Raw genomic sequence first — 19624 nt, 5'->3', positions numbered from 1 at the left:
TTATAAAACAAATATATACTAGAATGAAATTTGTCAGCAATATGCTACCTAGAAATCTGATAGCAACATAATAAAGCATTCCAGCAAACATAAAACATGCTAACAAGATCCCATACAAAACTGGCCATTTTAAATAACTCTAGCAAAACATACAGTGTTACATTTTGTTAGCAATTTGTCAAAGCATGTTAACAACGTGATAGAACATAATAAAATATCATAGATATATACACTAGATATCGCATACAGACCCTCAGCATGCGTCAATAGCGCCGCCACATTTGTACAGTGCTCCCAGCACAAATGACATTCAACCGCACTAGTCAAGACAGTGTGCCAAAGTGAAGATACTGGACTTTAGCGCTGTGTACGGGTGTAGTAACGAGCAAACAAAGAAATCAAAGCACAAAGGCAAAACATTTCTTAGATAAGATTTCGTTTTCTATGTATGTTATGAACTTTTGTGTTCAACAAGTAATGTTATTGATGAGCCACTTACTGCATTCACCATAGGGCAAAGTAGCACCAACTTGCACTAAATACTGGACTTAAGCTAGTTTTGTTGAATAAAATAAGCAAACAACGCAAAAGAGATATGACAACGAGATGCTGCGGTGCCAGAAACTTGTATTATTGTCAGCTAAGTGAACGAGTCGTTCATAACGGAGATTCATTCACAAACTAATCACTCCCTCCATCAGTATGAGAAGTGAAAGCAGGAGAGGGGGTGTGTTTCAGGACACGGATTAGACCAAATCTAACAGGAGGGAGGATAATACATTTACATGCACACAAACACACACTCTTTGTCAGGAATGCCCGTGCAGTCACTGATCCATTTATGTGGAAAAGTGATGTAAAATTATAATTTTCGTAATAAAAAAAAATATTGCATACTGACCACCAGGAAAACCTCTGATCATAGATATATGCATATATGTATATATCTCTGACTCTGGATGGCCACAGTTCTCCTCTGACTCTGGATGGCCACAGTTCTCCACTGCACCTTGGTCCCATTCTTTTCAAAGGAGCGCTACCCTGTACTAAAATGGCGGCTCTATTGACGTATTCCTTCCAATAGACAACAACAGTGCAGGCGACATCTAATGTAAATATCTATGATAAAATATTCTAGCAACATGCTAGCAGTGTGGTAAACCATGCTAATACGTTCCCATACAAAATTAGCCATTTTAAAGTATTCCAACAAAATACAGTGTTACATTTTGTTAGCAATTTGCCAAAACATGTTAACAACTTGATAGAACATAATTAAACATTTTAGCAACATGCTAGCAGTGTGTTAAACTAACAAGTTCCCATGCAAAATTGGCCATTTTAAAACATTCTAGCAAAACACACAGAGTTACGTTTTGTTAGCAATTTGCCAAAACATGTTAACAACATGATAGAACATGATAAAACATTATAGCAACATGCTAGCAGTGTGTTAAATCATGCTAACAAGTACCCATTAAAAATAGTCATTTTAAAGTATTCCAACAAAATACAGTGTTACATTTTGTTAGCAATTCGCCAAAACATGTTAACAACATGATAGAACATGATTAAACATTCTAGCAACATGCTAGCAGTGTTAAACCATGCGAACAAGTTCCCATACACAATTTGCCATTTTAAAGCCTTGTAGCAAAATATATAAACATGTTAACAGAATCTGCTTGATTTACTCGCTTGATCAATCCCTCTAGAACATGTGCTAGGATCGTGCTAAAATCTGTCTGTCTGTCTGTCTGTCTTTCTGTCTGTCTGTCTGTCTGTCTGTCTGTCTGTCTATCTATATCTATCTATCTGTCTATCCATTCATCTGTCTGTCTGTCTATCTATCCATCTATTTTGTATACTATATTAAGACAATAATAAGTACATTATGAATTTGAGTCAAACATTTATTTTCTAATGATAATTCTGAAATTACAAGAAATATATCTGTTTTAGTTGACACTAGATGCCGTATGTTTCTATATTTTACAGCCAGATGTTACTGCGAAGGTTTATTGAAATACATTTGTGTTTCTTTTGCAGGCCTTAATGTCTCCCTCCAGCTACTGCACGGGGATATGGAGCAGATTCGGAAGGATTACATGCGTCTTTTCACCCGCAACGTCTCTATTACTAAGAGACTGGGTTTCTCCGATATCATCATTCCAGGTGGGATAATCACATTTGGTTTTCATTGTGCCACTCTTTTACATTACATTACATACATAATTTATGGTCGAATTGTTATGCAAATTAAATCTGTATTTTTTACGATATCTTTTGTCATCATATGGTAATGTGGGCTGCTCAGTGCCATTTGTAGTAATGGATTAAACATGTCATTATGTACTAAATAAATTGGTTAGCCATGTAAATACAGGCTTAACAGTAGCAAATACTGTTTATTGAGTTATAATGAACTTTGAGTGCTTCTGTTTCTTCCATAACACAAGCATATATTCCTAAGATAGCACAGTCTGAAAAAAGTCAATGCTCAACAAAATAGGATTGATTTTACAGGATGTTCTTCCTTTGCTTGCTGTCACATAATGTCCATACAAGACAAAATAACAGAATTAGATATGCTCTGCCCCTTGTTTGACCGTAATAACAAAAATACATTTATTCTGTCCTTTTATGGCACACAATGCATTTGTGTGTCCACATTTTCTTTGATATTTGCTTTCACCCCCTCAAGACACCTTTGAGCCACATGTGTGGACAGAGTAATCAGAAATATTTTGTTTCTAACATCTCTGTGGATCTTTAAATGTTTTAGCTGAAGTTATTCACTGAAAATCAGGGATTGCCTAAAGTGACATTTGTTGTCCACCTACATGTAGATGTAGAAACATGTATGTATAAATGAATGCCTTCTGTAAATAAACAAAACAATGTATTGAATGTAATTCATCAAAGTAACAGCAGTTACTTGGCTAGCAATGTAGCTAAAATGTTAGCTTTGTGCCTATAGAACATGCTAAAAATGTGTTAATGGCAAGCTAAAACATGTTAGTGATGTACTAAATCATGTTATCAACTCTTAAAACATGTTACAAGTGTGGTAGATAAGATGTTGACTTACATTACAAACATGCTAGAAATGTGTTCAAATGTTCTATAAACATGCTAGCAATTTGTTAAAATGTGCAGTATGTATGTACTGTACATATGTATGGCCTTCAAAAGGTCTTTACTGATATTAGTCTTATGCAAATACCTACTGTACATTAATATCTGCTTGTACAGAAATATGCCGCTTCCGGGTCCAAGCGCTCTATCAAACTTTTTGGGGAGGCTCAACAGATGATGTTTACAAAGTAATAAAATACTTCTGAAAATCGTGTTTGCAATATATATATATATATATATATATATATATATATATATATATATATATATGTATATGTATATGTATATGTATATGTATATATATATATATATATATATATATATATATATATATATATATATATATATATATATATATATACAGTTCCATAAATATTTGGACATCGACACAATTCTAAAATTTTTGGCTCTAAACACCAACACAATCGATTTGAAATGAAACTAACAATATGTGCTTAAACTGCAGACTATTTACTTACTGCAATTTCTTTTGGACCCTTAACAAGTGGGTGGCACATATGCAAACTGTTGTAATTCCTACAGCGTTCACATGATTTGGATGTAAATAGTCTCAAATTAAAGCTGACAGTCTGCAGTTAAAGCACATTGTTTGAGGCATCGTTTGATTTCAAATCCATTGTGTTGATGTCTAGAGCCAAAAACGATAGAATTGTGTCGATGTCCAAATATTTATGGACTTAACTATATATATATATATATACAGCCAGAAGGTGATTAATTTATTATAAATTGTTAAACTATTGGTGTCTGTGAAGCAGCAAGTAGCAGCAAGTTGTGTACACCATGATTTTATAATAAATTCACTTTTAATGAGTGATATGACTAAAAAGCTGTCATAAACTAATGTTTTCTTAATTTAAATAAGTAGCGGCTTGGACCTGGAAACAGTATTCCATATGTCAAGACTTAACAATATAGTATATAGTGGATAGTATTGAAGAGCTTTGTAAACAAAGTGTTGTAGTCATGTATCAATTATAGTAGTGTGGTAAAACATGCTAGTGAAATTCAAATATGCTAGTGACATGTTGAAACAAGCAATTGCTAAATTGTTGCATGGAAAATGTTTGCAGTGTTAGACGTGTTAGCAACTAGCTAAAACATGCTATGAATGTACTGATGAGTTATCTTCAGTGTTTTTTTTTTTTTTTTTGGTTTTTAGAAATTTATGTATGATGGGCTGGATGGATTTCAAACTTTATTTAGCCATCAATCTAATTCAAAAATATTTTAATTATACCTTTTTAAATGCTCAAGCTTTTAAAAGTAATCCGGGTGTTAATTTCAAACTGGAACATTCCAAACTTTCCCTTGACAACCTTTTTTTTAAATGAAAATATATGTATTTTGAATACTTTTTTTTATAGATTTTTTTAAACATTTCAGCTGAAATGAATTGTGAATTGCCAAACAAAACTTTTTGTTCGTTCCAAGATATTATGTGTAGTGTGTATGCGTATATAATATATACATTTAGCAATTCAGCAGTGTTCGAGTACATTATACACACTTATCAGTGTATCAGCACACCATACAAAGAACAGCTCCGTTTTCAGCAGCCTCTCCTGATAGGCTGATTTCAATACCTGATAACTGCCTGAGATTGCTGTCCTGGTACAAAATGATTCCTGAGATACGGTTATCTTCCACCTGCAGGTGAAATAAGAAATGATTTGTATGTGACCCTTGAGAGGGGTGAATTCGAGAAAGGAGGAAAAAGCGTGGCACGTAATGTGGAAGTCACAGTCTATCTACTGGGAGCTGACGGGCAGCTTCTGAAGGTGAGAAACCATATCGTGAAATAAACTAATAGATCTAAATAACATGAATTACAGTAGGACTAACGGTGTTTATAATTAGGGACATGTTTCATGTTCTGTGTTCCTCTGCGGCTCAGGGTCTGGTTTGTTGTGGCTCTGGGGAACCAGGAGTGGATGAGCACCGCTCTTTTGTCCTGTACCACAGTAACAGCCCTCGCTGGGCAGAGCAGATCAAACTACCCATTCCTCTGGAGATGTTTCGGGGCACGCACTTACGCTTCGAGCTCAGGCACTGCTCCAGTAAGACTGCATTATTCACTTCACTCACACTTTTTTCCTTCAGATTGATTTCGTGTCCACTTATTATTCCACCTTCTGAGATTTTAGACTTTTCCATTATCGACTCGTTTCACGTAAGCACTGTTGTTTCTGCTCCTGCAGCAAAAGAAAAAGGTGAGAAGAAGCTGTTCGGCTTCTCTTTCTTGCCACTGATGCAGGATGATGGGAGACCACTGCCTGATGGGACCCATGAGCTCATTGTCCACAAGGTAATGGGCAAGGGTGCACATGACTTTTTTGGGTGCGATTCTGATAGGAGTGCAACAATTACACTTTCATATTTATTTATTAACACCAGTTTTCGCAATATTTTGAATATATGTTGCATATATGTACAGATATGACTTTGATATTTTATATACACTCACCGGCCACTTTATTAAGTATACACCAGTGAGTGGCAGTTCTGTGGGCGCAAATGCCTTGTTGATGCCAGAGGTCAGAGGAGAATGGCCAGACTGATTCAAGCTGATAGAAAGCCAACATTAAGTCAAGTAACCACTCGTTACAACCGAGGTCTGCAGAAGAGCATCTCTGAACCCACAACACGTCCAACCTTGAGGCAGATGGGCTACAGCAGCAGAAGACCACATCGAGTGCCACTCCTGTCAGCTATGAACAGGAAACTGTGGCTACAATTCGCACAGGCTCACCAAAATTGGACAATAGAAGATTGAAAGATTGGCATGCCTGGTCTAATGAGTCTCAATTTCTGCTGCGACATTTAGATAGTAGGTTCAGAATTTGACTTCAACAACATGAAAGCATGGATCTATCCTGCCTTGTATCAATGGTTCAGGCTGGTGGTGGTGGTATAATGATGTGGGGGATATTTTCTTGGCACACTTTGGGCTCATTAGTACTATTTGAACATTGTGTCACCGCCACATCCTGAGTATTGTTGCTGACCATGTCCATCCCTTTATGACCACAATGTACCCATCTTCTGATGGCTACTTCCAGCAGGATAACGCGCCATGCCATAAAGCACGAATCATCTCAGACTGGTCTCTTGAACATGACAAATGAGTTCACTGTACTCAAATGGCCTCCACAGTCACCAGAACTCAGTCTAATAGAGCACTTTTGGGCATGTGGTGGAACGGGAGATTTGTATCATGCATGTGCAGCTGACAAATCTGCTGCAATGGTGTGAAACTATCATGTCAATATGGACCAAAATCTCTGAGAAATATTTCCAATGTCTTCTTGGATGTCTTACAATGTCTTCTTGGTTGATTCTTTGCCATAAAGGACTAAGGCAGTTCTGAAGGCTAAAGGGGGTCCAACTTAGTACTACTAAGGTGTGCCTGAAAAAGTGGCCAGTGAGTGTATATTTCAACATCCAAACATATATTTTAATTATGTGATGTGCACATATTTTTTATAATCCCAGATTTCTATTTGTAGGACATCAAGCTGGTTCTTTTGGCTGGATTGAATTCCGATTGAATTTTTCTAGTTTTTTTCCACCTAGGCAAATTTCCCAATTTGCACAAAAAAAATCGAACTAAATTATCTAAAGACCAGGCTGAAAAGAAACAAATCAGTTCTTGAGTAACATGTGATCAGATTTACCTAATAGCTCATGGAAATGGATGTTAGAATACCAGTTACCTACAAAGATTTGGCATAGTGCCACCTAGTAGACAGGAGAGATAAAAACGTAAGTATTTTTTCTCATAGTTTCTCAATTTCTTAAAAGATGGGTGACATGTTTAATTTTGTTTTCAAATACTGCATTGGTGCAGTGTTTCACATGTTGTCTTTAGCAACATGAAGGTGCTCAAAACGTTTTGGCAGTACCAAGGTGTGGTGAAAAATGACAAAGAAATTTCCAAAAATCCCAATATCTTAGTGTTTATTAGTATTGCCTAGTGTCGATAGATTTCTTGAATACCAAGAACATTAATACCAATTATGCATAATCAACCAAAATCTCTTCTTTTTTTTTCAAACTCCTCCTAGACCAGGGGTGCTCAACACTGATCCTGGAGATCTACCTTTCTGCAGATTTCAGTTGCAACCCATAACACGCCTGTCTGTAATTATCAAGTGCTGCTTCAGATCCTAATTATTTGGTTCAGGTGTGTTTGATTAGGATTGGAGCTGAACTGTGCAGGAAGGTAGATCTCCAGGAACAGGGATGAGCACCACTGTCCTAGACTTTCACTAAATTCACACCAGATCATCTTTAGATCTTGTCAGCATTTTTTTTATTAAAACATTTGCATTATATATCAAATTTAAAATGGAAGTTGACCCAATATTAAAACAAAAATAGTTTCTATAACAAGAAAACTAAATAAATTACTTGGCGATTAAAAAATATTTGCAAATAAACTGCAAAAAAAATAAAGTTTGTATCTTGTCTCTAGCTCAAGTTTCTAGAAAAAATCTTAAATTAAGAAATATTTTTTAGACAAAAAAAATATTGTTTTGTTTTCAAAACTAATAAATTATAATTAAGTCAGTTTTTCCTTACAATGGGCAAAATAATCTGCCAGTGGGGTAAGCAAAAAGAAAAACAAACAACCTTCTTTCAAATCAAGATTATTTTGTTTTACCCTTTTGGCATATAATCTTGATCAATTTTAAGGAAAATCTCCCTTAATTTTTACATATCCTGAAAAAATGCTTCTTGATTTAACAATTTTTCAATATTTGGACCAGAAACAAGACAAAAAAAGCAATATTAATGATCTGTGCTCAATTCCAGGTAAACGTCTCCAAAAGAACCTTTTTAATATTTAGTTACTCTCATGTTCTTCATGTGTGTTTGTTTCTTGACATCTTTTTTAACTTCTCTTCGTAACAGTGTGAAGAGACAGCTGATCTTCAAGATCCTGCTCGGTACCTCAAACTGCCATTCTCCAAAGCCAGCCTCCAGCCGGGCAACAACCAGACAATAAAGAACAGCAAAGAGTCTTTCTGGATCCAGTCGTCTCTCTGCTCCACTAAACTCACTCAGAATGGTGAGACAGTGTTCTTCCTCTGTAAACACCACAAAAGCTCTTTTTTGATATGAAGGAGTTAACGTTTTAGGCTAAAAGTTAGTTAGCATTCTTCACTTGTTTCAAACCTGTTCAAGTTTCTTTCTTCTGTTTACCACAAAAGAAGGTATTTTGAAGAGTGTTGAAAAACAGCAGACTTCCAAAGTAATTTTTGTTTCCACTATGGATGTGAATGATCCCAAAAATCAAATCCACTGTTGTTTTGTCTTCAGCAAAAGAAAGAAAATCATAAACGTTTTCACAATTTAAGTGTAAATTTGTGCTTTTGGGTAAATTACCCCTTAAATTTAATCTGGCATAAGATTAAAAAGATATGGCTGGTAACCAAATAAAAACTGTAATTTAATAACACCATGTTGCAAATCACAAAAACAAAATCTGAGATATTTCCCTCAAAATAAATAGTTAAATATGAAAAACTGAGAAATTAGAAACTGTTTTGATTCAACATAAAATGTATCACACATAGAGGTACAGTAGCTTCTAGATTGATATTTACACTGCCAAAAATGCTTTTCTCACTTACAGCTTTTGTCTTGGTTCTAGCCCAAGTTTTTAGATGAGTTAAAAATAATGTTTTGTTTTCAGAAATAATAGGTCAAGTGAGATTAAAGGGCACCTATGGTAAAAAATGTACTTTTCAAGCTGTTTGGACAGACATATGTGCATGTATGGTGTATAGACTGTCCTATTGGGGTGATATAAGCACACCCAGTGTTTTTTTTTTTCAATTTAACAACATAAAAAACAGTGGACCAATTGGAGCGGTTTTCAAACCGACCGCAACTTTACGTAGGAGTGCGGTCCCCCCGCCCACCAATATTGATTGACAGGCGCATCATCATATCCTCAGTTTGTTGATTCACGTCCGCCATTTTCAGCGTGAGTCGAAGCGATATCACTTAAGGTAACACACTAGCTCTATTTTTAGATGCAAGGCTCATTTGGGCTCAACACAAGAGCAATATTCTCCCACATTATCACTCTAATCGCTCTAATTATTGGTTGTATCTTTAGGTAGGTTTGCAAACATGTGTACTTCTCATTTAGTCTACCTTATACTTCAGCCATTTGCATTTCTCGCGATCCCAGAAGCTCCCTGTGATCTTAACTAGCATGCGTTTTAGAATTCTAAACATAGGTTTCTATCAGGGTACACTCAAGTTGACGGCTGGGCGCCGCGGACCGCTGCAGAAACCTACGTTTAGAATTCAAAAATGCGTGGCGCGACGATTCGGTACACTTCATGTTTCTGCCGCGCCACAGAGAGTGTCTGGTGTGCCGTGTCGCGGCTTCGAGCGGCGCATCCGGTGCCTCAATCAAAGTTAATTCAGTGTGCGTGGTTATTAGTTTCTGTGTACAAGCTCGGCACTTGAAACTAGCACACAGTAAAACTGTACAAAGACACAAATGATTTTGTACTCTCTGCTTGGTCTGTGTCCGAGTCGTACATACACAACTGAATGCGGATCCTCTCACTCCTGCTCCTCAAACACAGAGCGGGTGAGCTCATGGCCCCGCCCCCTTGTTACGTTGGGCGGGAAGCTGAAACTAATTTACATGTGAAGCAACACACCTCTAAATCAGCGAACTGTGGACACGCCCCCAACATGACACTTTTTAACACATTATAATAAAAAAAATCTGAATTGTGTTTTAAACTGAACCTAAAGTGGCACACTAAGAAGAACCATAATATTATTATTAAATCATAAAAAAGAGGTAAACTATGTGCCCTTTAAAACAAGCAAAATAATCTGCCAATGGTGTAAGAGAAATAGTCGTTTTCAGTTTGAACTTATTTTGCTCGCCCCATTGGCCAATTATTTTGCTAAAAAGAAAAACGTACTTAATAATATACTTATTTATATATATTTTTTTTTAACTTCGGGGAGGTCAGGTGCAATCATTGTTCACATTTTTAATTCATTATTTTTTTTCATAAGCAATTAATTAGATTAATGCATTAAAACAACAGCATCAAATTTCCTGCATGTCTGTTGGAAAGCAGTGATTTCAGAAATGCCTTTTGTCTTGGCTCCATATGGCCTCATCTCTGCATCATGACCTTGACGTTGTGATATATTGATCTGAGCCCTTCAGCAGGTGAGTGTCATGGTAACAGTGGCAGAAAACAGAGAGGTCTGCGTTTTGGGCTGGAGATCACAGCGGGCTGAGCCCACACCTGCCTCTGTTGACCTTGGAGCTTCGCCCAGTGTCTCTGCGGCTCTGCTGTGTCTTCGTCCAACTGCACACATATCAACGGCCATCTGCCTCTTATTTAACTGAAGGCACTGAAACCAAATTAGACTCCGTTTATATTGCATCTTTACTCAGTCTTAAGCTTTAGGCTTTTTAATGTTTGTTCGTTTATATTCAGCTTGATCTTTGAACTGCATAGGGCTGATTGTGAACTGAAAATGAAACTACTTGGGAAAGTATTTGGTTAATATGTTGTTCATCCCAGATGATTCACCAATGCTCCAAAACCGGTTGATTCAACAACACTTGATTCACCTACGGTGGATTTCCCAATCTTTAATGTGTTATTAAAGGTTAAGTCTCTAAAAATAACAGTTGTTTTACCTATAGCTGTTTCGCCACTCTTTTATTTGGTACCAAAGGTTGATTCACTAATGATGAAGTTTGATTCAACTGCAGCTGATTCACCAATCTTTAATTTAGTGTCAAAGATTGATTTGCTAAATATGATGATTGATTTAGCTGCAGCTGATTCACTAATCTTTAGTTTGGTACCAAAGTTTGATTCACTAATAATGATGGTTGATTCACCTACAGCTGATTCTCCAATCTGTAATTTTTTGATTCACTAATGATGAAGTTTGATTCAACTACAGCTGATATGCTAATCTGAAAGCTGTGGTCACACTGCACTTTTCTCCCCATAGACTTCCATTCACATGCACACAAATGCGTCAGACCGGAAAACGTAAGGTCGAGCAGCAAGTTTCGCATTTCGCTGCGTTGGAAAGTTCAAGCTTGGTGAACTCTGACCTGCAAAATCGCATCAAATGATTGCGTGAGACAGACGGAGCATTAAAACATGACCTCTCTGGACAGAAATTTAAAACATGGACCAATCGCTCCCTTTTTTTAATGTCTAATCAACTTGTTTAATCTCGCCCCTTTTCGCAACGCTGTACGACAGAATTTTGCAAGCTCAAACTCTAGTGTGACAGCAGCTTTAGTTTGGTGTCAAAATTTGTGTAACTTGTCCTTTAAATGTCCATGCTTAATTGTTTATAGATAAGGTCTGAATTTCCAGGGTTATCAACAATGTGTGTATTTTTTTGGCCTTTATATATTGTATATTTAACAGCCTTCTGTTAAAGATTTTTGTGTTCATCCTTGCTACAGGCAATAAATAAATAAATAAATAAAAATAAAACGAACAAATAAACTTGAATTGAAACCAAATCTATGAAGTAGCGGTACTCTGTATTGGTGAGTACACAAATGAAAATAGTCATACTCGTATCGGTTTGTAAAAAAGTGGTATCGGTTCCCTATTCCCTATCCCTATTAATATGGAGTATTCAACAGTTAAGCAGCAGCAAATTTGTCAAACACTGATTCATCAGCAGTTGATTTGCTAATGATGACATTTTATTTACCTGCAATTGTTCTGCCAGCAGTTGATTCATGAATGATTCATTTGTTGGCAGTGGCTGATTTGTCAGCAAGTAGTTTGATTCAGTACTGAATGATTCAACAACAATTGATTCACCAACATTTGATTCACCAATGTTTATTTCAGTACCAGTGATTTAAGAACTATTGATTTACCATTAATTGGCAAGTAAGACAAGGCAAGGCAAGTTTATTTATATTGCACATTTCATACATTGTGGCAATTCAATGTGCTTTACATACACAGTAATAAATGTAGTTGATTTGCTGATGCTCTGTGTTTGTTATGCCGCGGTCACTAGAGTTTGTGTGGGCAAAATTCTGTCATACAGCGCTGTGAAAAGGGGCGGGATTAAACAAGTTGATTAGACATTAAAAAAAGCGAGCAATTGGTCCATGTTTTCAACTTCTGAACAGTGAGGTCATGTTTTGATCTTCGATTGGTCTCAGGCAATCATGTGATGTGATTTTGCAGGTCAGAGTATACCTTTCACTTTGCAACGCAGTGAACTGCGAAACTTGTCGCACAAGCTTGCATTTCCAGTCTGTTGCATTCGCGTGCGAATGAATGGAAGTCTATGGAGCGAATAGTGCAGTGTGACCGCAGCTTTAATTTGACAGAATTAAACAGTAGTTGGTTTGCAGTCTTTAATTGAAACCAGTTGTTTTGACAGTTGATTGGCCTGTAGTTAACTGACCAAGTTGATTCACTTATAGCAGTTAATTTGCAAACGGGATTTAATTCACCACAATGACAAAGTTGATGTTCATCCTCTGAATATCCACAATTCCGACATTGTTCATCAAAAAAAAATACTGTCATTATCCATTCAATTAAAGCACAACATTCTTACCTGACACTGTTTGACCCTGCTCTGCCTGTCCCTCAATAATTTCTGTCACCTTTGCCTGTGATTGATATTGTGACATTAGTATTTTCATAAGCATCCATTCTTAAAGCCAAATTGCCTTTGAACTTTTTGTACTTACATGACGTTTAGGTGCACTGAAAAATTATCTTATGTCCATTTTCCTTTTCTCTGTCATTTTATCTAGTCTATGACACTGCAGGGCAAGTGCTGTAGCACATTTCATACACAATGGTAATTCAAAGTGCTTCACTTTAAGAACGTAAAACTATCATAAAAATGAATCACAACAATAAAAACAAGGAATTAAAAAAGGTTTAAAAATTTATTTCAAATGAAGAACAGAATAAAAATTGATTATACAAAAAATCCAGTGGTGTTCAGTTCGGATGTAGCATAAGGCTCATTACTAAATGCACAGCTTAACAATATGCTAATTGTGGCCGTTAATGTTAAGTTAAAATTATGATAACTCGTCACAAATAAAACAATGCATGGGAATCGACTTTGGCAAGTTAGTTGCAGTGCACTTTGCTACAAGCTATTGTAAACAAGCTAGCATTAACTAGATAAGTAATATTTTAATCGCTAACAGATTCATGGAAAACCCTCTGATGGGAGGGTACGCGTCCCCCTGGGATTTACGCCTGTGTTTGTTGGCAGTAGTTGATTTGTCAATTGTTCATTCAGTGATTGTTAATTCTAAAAGGTTGATACACCAGCATTTGCTTCAGTAGTTAATTCATTACATCCACAGGGTCTGCCAGTGTATTTAATAGATCTGCCAGTAATAAGGCCAGTAAGGGGGAGATTAACATGTGAGTCGTCAATTGTTGAATTGTCAGTTTTATTAGCAAAACCCAATTTAAAATGCGTCCAACTAATGAGTGCATGTTTATTGTATTGCTTTCAGGTGACATGTTGGATCTGCTAAAGTGGAGAGTCCATCCAGACAGAATTATTGACTGCCTGTCCAAACTCAAGGACATTGACGGCACAGAAATTGTTAAGGTATAAAGCTCATACAGTTACTGCTGAAGCTACAGAAACTGGATTTTTTATAACAACTGGCTGTCTCTAAAGTTTTTACAGGACACTCTGGACACCTTGTTTGGGATTTTAGATGAGAGTCCCCAGCGGTATGGTCTAAAGGTGTTTGACTGCCTGGTGAGTGATGCACTTATGAATATGAATGTGTGAAATGTAGACACTGCACTGCTCTCAAGTTTCCAGTTTCCTCAGATACGCTTCATATTTTGACTGCGAACTCATCCAAACTCATCCATCTCTTCCACAAGGAGACGGTTTCTTGCCGTTAATGAGTACAAGATGCTTTCCTCATCTCTCCTCCGGCGCGTTACCACGGTTACACGCCGAATATGGCAACTCATAAAATCCATCTTAGACTTCTGTTGCTGTAATCCAACTTCTGTCCTCATATTCTCTTTATATCAGGCAGAACAAAGCTCTTCTAGATCAGAAAGCACATTTTAAATAAACTCTGCATGATTGAGCGTTCTTTAGGGTTGTGTGGGAAGCGATTTATACAATAACTTGACTTTTTAGATGATGCTCTGGAAAACTTGATTTTGATTGGGCAGTTGCTGTATTCTGCAGTCAATTATTTATTTATTTGTTGTCTTGGGCAGGCTAGCTCTTATATAACTTGCTTGTTTTATGTCTGAAGTCATTCCTTGGCTTTCTTCTTGTGGTGTAATAAAGGCAATCTGCAACACAATTGATTTGTCAGTGATAATTCACTGAATTTGGAAGGTTGATTTCATAATTATGAAGTATGAAGGTTGCTCTACTGAAGTTGGTGCAACCGATGGCATATTTTGCATATTACATATATGGACTATTACTGATGATGACATTTTATTCTCCAAAGGTTTATTGTTTTAACTTACTTGATTTGATGATTAAGATATTTGATTCAGCTAAATTAGTTGATTCACCAAACATTGATTCACCAGCAATTTATTAGCAATTTGTCTGTGATTGATTCACCCATTGAAGTTGATTCGATGTTCATAGTGGTCATTTCAGCAATTCCGATGGTTGATTCACCTACTGAACCTGAATTGCCAAAAATGTATTTGCCTGCAGATTGATTCATCAGTGGTTGATTCACCAGTTGGAACAGTTAATTTACCTACAGATGTTGATTTGCCAAATGCGGATTCACTAGTGTTTGATTCACCAGTGGTTGATTCGCCTACAGATGTTGATTTACAAATGTTGATTTGTCAGTGATTAATTCACCAGTTATGACAGTTGATTCACCAGTTATGACAGTTGATTCAACTACTGTATATATGTTGGTTTGCCTAACAATGTTTGTTCAATTATAATTGTTTATTCACCCATTGATGTTGATTCTCCAAAGTAGATTTATAGATAGTGATCGATTCAGCAATTTCATTTGTTGATTCACTTATAGAACTTGAATTACCAAAAAAATATTTGGCTGCAGATTAATTCTCCAGTCGTTTTTTCACCAGTTGGAACAGTTGATTCAACAAATGTTGATTCATCAGTGGTTGATTCACCAGTTCAAATAGATGATTCACCTACAGATGTTGATTTGCTAAATGTTGATTTGCCAGTGGTTGATTCACCAGTTATGACAGTTGATTCACCTACTTTATAGATGCTGATTAGTCCAACATTGATTCACCAATTATAATGGTTGATTCACCCTTTGAAATTGATTCTCTAAAGTAGATTTACAGATAGTGGTCGATTCAGCAATTGCATTTGTTGATTCACCTTTAGAACTTAAATTACAAAACAAGTATTAGTCTGCAGATTCATTCACTGGTGGTTGATTCACCAATTCGAATAGTTGATTCACCTACAGATGTTGATTTGACAAATGTTGATTTGCCAGTGGTTGATTCACCAGTTATGACAGTTGATTCACCAGTTATGACAGTTGATTTAACTACTGTATCGATGTTGATTTGCCCAACAACGTTTGTTCAATTATAATTGTTGATTCACCCATTGATGCTGATTCTACAAATTTACAGATAGTGATCGATTCAGCAAATCCAATGGTTGGTTTTAGAACTTACCAAAAATGTATCTGCCCGCAGATTGATTCACCAGTGGCTGATTCATCAGTTTGAGCAGTTGATTCACCTACAGATGTTGCTTTGCCATTTGCCAAATGTTGATTTGCCAGTAGTTGATTCACCAATTGTGACTTATAGAAGTTGAATTACAAACACTGATTCACAAAGCAAGATTCACCTATAGAAAATAATCTACCAAAAATTATTTGCCAGAAGACAACACCCTGGTTGATTCACCAGATTAAACAGTTTATTCACCTACAGATGTTGATTTGCCAAATGCTGATTTGCCAGTAGTTGATTTACCAATTTTGACAGTTGAAGTAACAATTTATAGAAATTGATTTGTCCAACATTGATTCATTTATAATGGTTGATTCACTCATTGAATTTGATTCCTCAAAGTAGATTTACAGATAGTGGTCGATTCATCAGTGATTTATCTACAGATGTTGATTTATCAAATGTGCATTTGCCAGTGGTTGATTCACCATTTATGACAGTTGATTCACCTAATTTATAGATGTTGATTTGCTCAACATTGATTCACCAATTATAATGGTTGATACTCCAAAGTAGATTTACTGATAGTAGTCGATTCAGCAATTCTGATGGTTGATTCACCTCTTAAACTTGAATTACCAAAAAAGTATTTGCCTGCAGATTTATTCACCAGTGGTTGATTCACCAGTTTGAACATTTTATTCACCTACAGATGTTGATTCGCCAAATGTTTTGCCAGTAGTTGATTCACCAATTATAACAGTTGAAGTAACAATTTATACAAGTAAATTTTCCAATATTGATTCACCAATTATCATGGGTGAAGCTGATCAATCCAGTGAAGTTGATTCCCCAAAGTAGATTTACAGATAGTGGTCGATTTAGCAATTCGGATTGTTGATTCACCTATAGAACTTGAATTAACAAAAAACAGTTTGAACAGTTGATTCACCTACCGTTGTTGATTTGCCAAATGTTGATTTGCCAGTGGTTGATTCACCAATTATGCATTTGATTCAATTATAGAAGTTGATTTGCCAAACATTTATTCATAATGTATGATTGTTAATTTTCCCATTGAACTTGATTTTCCAAAGTAGATTTACAGATTAGTCAATAGGATGATTCACCTATAAAAATAATTTACCAAACGTTTATTGATTCATCAGTGCTTGATACACTAGCTCAAACGGTTGATTCATAGATGTTGATTTGCCCAACATTGATTCACAAATGATTGTCCATTTACTTATTGAATTGATTCTCCAAAGTTGATTTAAATATTCAGTATATGATTCACTTATAGAAATTGATTTACCAAAAATATATTTGCCAGTAGTTTGATTCAACTCCAGATGTTGATTCGCCAAATGCTGATTTGCCAGTGGTTGATTCGCCAATTTTTACAGTTGATTCACCTGTAGAAGTTAATTCGCCGAATGTTGATTTGCCAGTTGTTGATGTGTGTATATTTTTTCTAAAGACTGCTTACAGCTTTACTGAAGTGACAGTATTCATTTTCTCCTCAGGTACACGTTATAAATTTGCTGCAGGACAGCAAATTCCAGCTCTTCAAACCTGTAATGGACAACTATATTGAGAACCACTTTGCTGGAGCCCTGTCCTACAGGTAAACATAGTTAAAAATCCCTTCTGTTTTGAATGTTTTTGTGTTCAACTGTTCTTTCTTTCTATTGGCAGTTGCTTCTGTTGCTATATCTTAGAAACAATTTTGAGATGTGTCAAGTAAAAAGATTTGACTTTTAAACATGTTTCTTAAGTCTTTCACTTTTTTATACATTTAAAAATGCTAATGGTCAAACAATACAGTTTTATTATTTTTTATAAATTTTTTAGTCTTTTTAATTTATTTTATTTTACATTTTATTTTATTTATTACTTATTTTATTTTTATTTTATTTTTATTTTTATTTTAGTAATTTATTTATTTTGTTTTACATTACATTATTTATTATTTATTTTGTTATGTTGTTTTATTATTTTATTTTATTTATTTTTGTAATTTATTTATTTTATTTTACATTTTATATTATTTAATATTTAATTTTTGTTATTTTATTTTATTATATAATTTTATTTTGATTTATATATTTTTTATTTTTATAATTTCTTTATTTGACATTTTATATTAATTGTTTTTTGTTATTTTATTTTATTTATTTTTTATTTTTGTGATTTCTTTATTTTTATTTTACATTTACATTTTTTATTTGTTTATTTTATTTTATTATTTTGTTTTATTTTGTTTTATTTTATTTTATTATTTTTTTATTTTACATTTTATTTTTTTATTATTTATTTAATTTTATTATTTTATTTTACATTTATATTGTTTATTACTTTGTTTTATTTTATTTATTATTATTATTATTATTATTATTATTATTATTATTATTATTATTATTATACAGCTAAATATCATTATAATAATTAGTCAGGTGGTTGATATAGCAGTTCGCTTTCATAGTAAACACACCACACAAGTTAAAATGTTTCAAAGAACTATTGGATATCCCATTGCTTTTCTCTAAAGTGTGTGTTATGAGAGTTGTGTTTGCCAACTTAAAAAGATGAAAGATGTTTTTTGTTGAGCTCCAGGCCTTGTAGAATGAAACCCGTAGAGTTTCTCTGAGCCCAGAGCACAACGTATTCCTGCTTTAATCTGTCGTAACCAGTTTCCTTTTACTAACAATGCAGTTTTTGTGTGGTCTGGAAGGTGGTGCGTGTTGCTCTTGTTGAATTTTTTCTTAAGATATTTTTAAGTTATTTTATGGTGCAGAGTTAGCTGTTAGCATTGTTTTCATTATTTTTCAATATTTTAATTGTTTAAACTTTTAAACCGTAACTGAAAACTATATATTTACATTATTTTAAGTATGATATTTATATATATTTCCAACAGTTTATTATTTACTCTTCAGTTTACATTGTGTATGTGTACATTTGTTATAATGTTAGGCATAATTCAAACAGTCTTTTGTCATATTATTCTGCTATTGTTTGCATTTTAATATTACTTTTTAATGTAAAGAATTATTCCTTTTTAATTTTATATTTTAATTTTATTTTAATTATATATTTAGTTCTATATTTATTTTATTATTTCGTTTTGCATTACGTATTTTGAATTTTTGTCAAAAATTGTATTATGTTTATTCATTATTTAAAATTGAAATATCAAATCTGAAATCAAAACGAATTTTTCCAAACTTTTTTATTTGTAAAAACTTTTTTATTATAATTTTATTATAAACAGTTTACGAAAAAGTTGTTTTTGTTTTGTCCATTGATTTGTTTTGTATTGTACGCATTATGCATTTCATTGTACATTATATATATTATATGTTTGTTTACATTTTTACTATGTTTATTCATTATTATTTCATATTGAAGTATCGAAATCGACTTTTTATTTAGAAAATATTTGAATATAATTGCTATTATTAAAAAAATGTTGTTTTGTTTTGTGTTTTTTTCTTTCATTAGTTTTATTTTGTTATGTGAACTACACTGTGTTGTATAATAACATTTTTATATCATATGTAATTTCATTTCATTTAAAGCACACCATTTTCTTGCTTTATCTGTCTTAACCGGTTTTAATGACAGTAAGCTTTTGTTCTGTAGAAGGTAATGCGTTTGTTTATGTTTCAGATTGAGCTTTTTTGTCTTTTCCTCATAATGTTTTTGTTTTCTCCTTCTCTGCTATGTTTTTTCCCTCTGCTTCT

At 34.4% G+C, this 19624-nt stretch overlaps 1 protein-coding gene across 1 annotated transcript in view; it reads left to right on the top strand.

Annotated features, from left to right (window-relative positions):
• Positions 1–19624, top strand: part of dock4 (dedicator of cytokinesis 4) — a 209184-nt gene that overhangs the window by 113379 nt on the left and 76181 nt on the right. The window contains 8 exon segments of the mRNA XM_056451516.1: positions 2050–2175; positions 4816–4940; positions 5057–5219; positions 5361–5467; positions 8077–8233; positions 13706–13803; positions 13876–13959; positions 17405–17505. Of these exon segments, the coding sequence (XP_056307491.1) occupies positions 2050–2175; positions 4816–4940; positions 5057–5219; positions 5361–5467; positions 8077–8233; positions 13706–13803; positions 13876–13959; positions 17405–17505 (961 nt within the window).

This window comes from Danio aesculapii, chromosome 25 (genome assembly GCF_903798145.1).
Source record: "Danio aesculapii chromosome 25, fDanAes4.1, whole genome shotgun sequence".
Classification (NCBI taxonomy): domain Eukaryota; kingdom Metazoa; phylum Chordata; class Actinopteri; order Cypriniformes; family Danionidae; genus Danio; species Danio aesculapii.
Note: the sequence above shows the minus strand (reverse complement) of the source record. Positions and strands in the feature narration are given on the sequence as shown.